The sequence below is a fragment of the Gavialis gangeticus genome, unplaced genomic scaffold (assembly GCF_001723915.1).
Source record: "Gavialis gangeticus isolate Ggan-Ray unplaced genomic scaffold, GavGan_comp1, whole genome shotgun sequence".
NCBI lineage: Eukaryota > Metazoa > Chordata > Crocodylia > Gavialidae > Gavialis > Gavialis gangeticus.
Genome location: NW_017729034.1, coordinates 32,437,147 through 32,443,064, shown reverse-complemented (window position 1 = coordinate 32,443,064; position 5,918 = coordinate 32,437,147). Strand labels below are relative to the sequence as shown.

General features: G+C 37.9%; 1 protein-coding gene across 1 annotated transcript in view; it reads left to right on the top strand.

Moving 5' to 3' along the window:
- LTBP1 (latent transforming growth factor beta binding protein 1) overlaps positions 1-5,918 on the top strand; it is a 461,583-nt gene that overhangs the window by 179,612 nt on the left and 276,053 nt on the right. The window contains exon 5 of the mRNA XM_019526927.1: positions 3,918-4,142. Coding sequence (XP_019382472.1) covers positions 3,918-4,142 — 225 coding nt within the window. The remainder of the gene's footprint in view (positions 1-3,917; positions 4,143-5,918) is intronic.

The following is a 5,918-nucleotide window of genomic DNA, read 5'->3' as shown; positions in this document are numbered from 1 at the left end:
AAAAAAAAAAAAAATCCTGCCTAGGCATTTGCATCAAAGGTCTGGGTGGCTTCATACATACACCATGGTCCAGGAGGCTCAATGGTTACCACCATTAGTGTATTTTATTCATTTCTTCTTTTTTCCTTTTTGTGGCATATTCAGGAACAGGCCTTAATTGTTTTTGACATATAGTAATATCTCCACATTGATATTAGAGAACTGCAAATGATTAGCTGGTCATTATTAAAATAAAGAGTTTTTGCTGCTCACTTCAAATAAAATGAGGCAATCAGTCTACAGACAAACAAGTTGTAGTTTCAGGGATCCTGCATCAAGATGCCAATCACTGATGTTTATGCATAAATTTCACTGTTTTAATGTCCTGCCCATGTCTGTTGGTTGGGCTGTGTCCATAATATCCCCTGCATCTGTTGGCAGTATTCAACAGTTATGTTTATTTTACATTCCATAAACTCAATGGCTTATGGAAAATAAAAACAAACAACTGTTTCACCTGAATTTGAGCTGTTTAAAGTAATACTGGCTTTAAGATTTGGTTCCCACTTAAAAGGGTCTGCACTTTGGAGTCCATTCCACTTTGTTAACCTGTGATTGATCAGTAAAAGAAAAGGCCAGAGCAATAGTTTTCTTTTTTGTTGTCACCTGTCCACTTAACTCTCCAAATAATAATTCTGAAATTTCAGATCTGCAGAAATTATAGCAGTAGATTTGTGCAGCATGTTAAAGCCCTTGGTCTTTTTACAAGTTCCTTAACAATACATCACAATATCTACAAGTGTGCGTATTATTCACAATCATTCAGCAATGGTTTTATTTAATAACATCTCAGTCTTCAAATTGCTTACAATTGGATTATTCACAAACAATATTCCTCTCAGAATTCTATGTTTTTTGAGATTTAAGCTGCTTTAATTGAACCTAGAAGTTGCATGGTATTTACTTTTACTTGACTGTGCAAGCGTATCTGTTATGGATTTGTATTTTATGTTCAGATACTAATGATGAATAATTCAAAATGTATTTTCATGAAACAAGCAAAAACCTCAGCAAATATAAATCAGTGCAGCTACACTCAAGTCAGTGGAACACAAGTGTTGTACACGAATCCAGTGTCAAAACCAATCTGACTTTTTATGCCTTGAGTCTAACAACAGGTGCCTTGAATCTAAAAAGGTTGAGAACTACTGCTGTAGATTTATAGTCATTTAGTGAAGAGCTGAATATGGTCCATTATTTCACTACCTAAAAGGAGAAAGAACTTATAGGAATGACAGGTTTCTCATCTCAATGAGAAAGCCAGTTCCCACCTAAAAATGCCTTTCTATGAATATAGCCTCACAGAAAAGTATAGAATTTTTTTTCCACACCCTTGTGATCTTAAACTGTTGCGTCATCCACATTGCACTACATTGTTGTTGCAACCTCTTTTCTAAACAGTCCTTACTTCTGTACGAAATAAAGCATTTTTATCATAGGGTTTAATCATCCAGAGGGAGCAGTACAGACAGATCTTTACATGTACCTGAAGGTCATAGGGTGCCATGCTGTCGTATTGAGAAGCTGATGTTTATAGGATTGCTGAAGACCTTAAAGAGAAAAGTCTGTATTTAAACCAAATGCATATGTCCCAGCTAAGCCTCAACAAGAGCCTGCCAGCACAAACAACGAGACTTCGGTTAAAATGGTCAATAGATGTTTTTAGGCTTATTCACAATGTTGCAGTTTGTGGAACATTTATAGTCAGTTCATATAGAATGAAAATATGAGCTAAGCAGACAAAAATTATGAAATGTGTATTTGTTGAACAGAGTGGAAAAACATTTCAATTGTTTACATTTGTATGCAGACGTAGTAATACCTATCTGGTGATAAGGCAAACATGTTCCAAATCCTGTCAATATAATGTGATAATATTCAGCTGAGAGCCAATCTGATTGCTTATTTCTCCAATGCTTTGTAAGATCCAAGTGCATTACACAGTTCATTTGGAACTCCTCAGACTGCGAAACCTCCTACTTTGTCTTCTTACTGCAGGCAAGATGTACATTCTTTTTCCAATACTGACCTTTTATAGTAGCAGTAAGATAGCAATGTGCAGTGGTTGACAAGAGACTATACCACAAGAAATAGCACAAGGTATACATATAACCTGACATTCTCTGTAGCTTTCAGATCATAAAAGACACTATAGTTTATTATAATCAAGTAATATAACTCTAACAAATACCATGTCTGGAAAGTTTGGGTGGTTTAAAGCCAGAATCTTGTATTAAGGCTTACAACTAAATATTCTTATCTTCCCTCCACAGACTTCATAGTTATGTAAAAATGACATTACCCTGTCTGGAGCAAGTTCATCCTTTATCTTCTAATTGATTTAATTTCTGAAATGTTAACAAAATAGATTCCAGTAGAATTTAAAGTAATGCATCATATTTTTAGACTAAGTAATGAACCTCGGGGGAAAAACAAAGCAGAGACCACTTCCTTTCCTTTTTAATGTCCTTGTGACAAGGTATTTAGCAGAAGTCACAGATTCATTGGAATCTGAAAGGCCATGCCATGAGTGTTTCTGCTATGGCTTTGACCTTGAGACTGTCCAATGTAAACCTTAGCACCTGCACCACCCCAGTCCCCCCAGCAGAGACTGCTGATTGGTAAATGTTCACTTTCCTGGATTCTGGATTCAAGATTATGCTTTGCATCGATATTTTCTTTGTTTCCTTGGGTAAATTATAGAGCCACAAAACTACAAACTGGCACAGAATAATCATCAATAGGTAGCTCTTTGCATGCATTTTTGTAACCGGAATTTTTTGCTTCAGAAATTATTGATATAACTGTTAGTATTTCAATCATCATTACACTTTTTCATATCAGGAAAAAAAAATGACTATACTGAAAAGCAGGCCAGGTTCCCAAGAAAAACTGGGTATTTCCCCCTAGCATTATCCTCCCTCTCCAGAGAGAGTACACGGAACTTTGATTTTTGAGGTGATCTAGGTTCTGCAGGAAGTGATACCCCACAGTGAGAGAAGATGCTACTGGACACAGAATTATTTTTGTCTTATGGTGAAATGTAGTACAATAGACTCCTAGGAAAGAAATGTGCATACTATGTCTGCCTGGTATGAGGAGAGAAACATGCAACCATGCAGAGTTCACAAGCAGGGTGAGTGGCCCTGCCACTTAGGCTGCTGGCAGACATGAAATAAAAACAAATGACAGCACTTTACTGGAAGAGGAAGCATGTTAGTTTGACCCAACTCCCCAGCATCTGTATAGATCACGTGCTTCAGCGGGGCTTTTTTGGTGTTTTTGTCTAAAGCTGATTCAATCTACTATTAGATAAAAGCACCAAAAAGCCTAGGTGAAGTGCAATCTATATAGACGCTGGGCGAACCAGGTCCAGCTAACGCAATGCCTCTTCTGCGCATGTGCTGTGTTTGGTGTGGGGGCACTCCAAACTTAAAGTAAAGAGTTATTTGAGCTTTTTTCACATCTGTAAGCAGACTAAACAAGCAAAAACCTGCCTCACCTAGGTACAGAGCTGACCTGAGCAGGGTGGGGGGCCTAGGACAAATCAGCTCATGCGGGGCCTGGCCCGCACTCTGATCCCACATGCCCCGACCCAAAGAAGCTGCTGCCAGTAGCGGTGGTACAGTCGCCACGGCCGCTCTGCCCAGCTCCGTGGGGCCCCCCAAAGCATGGGGCCCAGAGCGGTCACCCTGATTTGCCACCCCACAGGGACGGCCCTGCCTAGGTGGCCCTTTCATGGGTGCCAAAAGATGTGAAGACCATTTCCCTCAGTGCTATCAGCAGCAACATGTTATATCATCAAATAATGCCAAAAAAAGAATTGCAGCTGAAGAGAAATTAACACAATCTCTGTATTTTTTTTCTCTTCATTTCAGTTATTTGTCACCTTCCGTGCATGAATGGAGGCCAGTGCAGCTCTCGAGATAAATGCCAGTGCCCTCCTAATTATACTGGTAAACTCTGTCAGATCCCAGTTCAGAGTGCCAATGGTGCAAAACTTTACCATCATCCGCAGCAGGCAAATAAAGCCATAGGATCTCATGTCATCCATTCTACGCATACTTTACCACTGACTATGTCTGGCCAGCAAGGAGTAAAAGGTAACATTTTTCTGTCACAGATATATTCCCATTGGTATATAGTTCTATTGTCTAATTTTGGCTGAAAGACTAGTAATAAAAATGACATCTGTCTACACAGTTTGAATCTAAGTACCACATCTTGAATCCAGAGCCCACCAGAATGGAAGTTATTTTCCTTAGATGGCTACAATAATAAGAAACACAGTGTTATTGAAATGATTTTGATAAGGTAATTTTCCTTTAATTCATGGTGGAATGTAGTCTGGAACACAGAATCAGAAAAGGTATCATATCCTTTTGTGTAACAGACTTCTCCCATCTCAGGTGCATAACCATCTTATATAAGGAGCAGGACAGATGGCATTGTACTAGATTATGACCTGAAATATACATGTGATGGTCACAGGGCAAATAGGAAGTGGCAGCTGATTAATTTTCTACTAGGACAGAGAGAGAGTGCCCTAGGACAGAGAGAGAGTGCCATGATGTATAACTGAAAATCATTTTATCCTTACATCTTATCCAGGACTCTAAATGGAATGCTATACACTTAGTTAATTTTTTATGGTGATCCTTTAACTTATGGCTGTCATGATATAGATAATAAATATCATTTCACAAATGAAATAGTTTAAATTAACTAGAACATATTTTCTAGTAAGGTTGGTAAGATCACAGATAAGAGGCATAACTACTTCATATCACTTTGTAATTGCAGTGAAGAAACCAAAGTATCAAAAACATGATTAAACTGGGAATTAGCAATTTTGCCCAGTCTGAGAGAGATCAGAGTTTTAGTCTGCCAGCTACAAGGAATACATTGAGGCTACTTGATATTATTTGGTTTAAAAAAAAATCTCAAAAAAGAGCACTCTCAAAAAAGGTATCTCTGTTACCTTTATGCTTGCAAGAATATTCTTAGCATTCTATTCAGGCTCATCTCTCCTATTGTTGAGAAAGTCCCATAATTCAGTTCTACAGTTCAGTAATTCAGCACATATTGTTTGTTTATTTATATATTTGTTTTAATTACCAGTCTGGCAATTAAACCTTCTTTGTTAAAATCTTTGTTCCATAATTTTCTGTTGGAATTGGTGTTTCACAGTTAGTTTCTGAATCCCTTTGGTAAAAAGAATCCCTAGTAAACATCTTTATGGAATGTATAGCCTAATTTAATAATTTTGTTTTTGGAACTGGCTATATGTATGTAGAAAGAAGAAGGGCCCATGTATTTTGAAATCATTAGAATTAAAAGGCTCTCTACAGCAACCAGCTCTATTTTCTCAGTACATTGAAACTTGAGGGCTGCTATCCAACCCATAGGGAAAGTAATTTATAGCTGAAGTAAAATGTTAAGCCCTGTCTTGGGGCTACAATAGACGATTGTCTTCAACTTTTCTTTTGAAAAGAGGGTAGAGATACTTAAGTATTTATTTATGCTGATATGTATTTCTGTGAGTATTCCATTCCAGGTTAAGGTACCCTGGAGAAAATGGTGGAGTAGTAAAAAGAATACAGCCCTCCCCCCTTTTTTTAAATACATAGTCACCTTTCAGGTTTTGGGTTATCCACTTTAAAAGTACAGCAGATTTCACACTGCAGTATCTGACCTCTGAAGAATTCCCCTATTCCTTCAGAAGGTAACTACACCAGTGTCATTAACAGATCCTTTGCTTTTGCCTGGTATTCCTATGTCCAAATGAGAACACTTGAGGTGCTGCAAACTGCACACAGAGCACATGCGCCCATTCCCTGTGCTGCTAATTTGGATCTCCCAGTGTCAAAAAAAAAAAA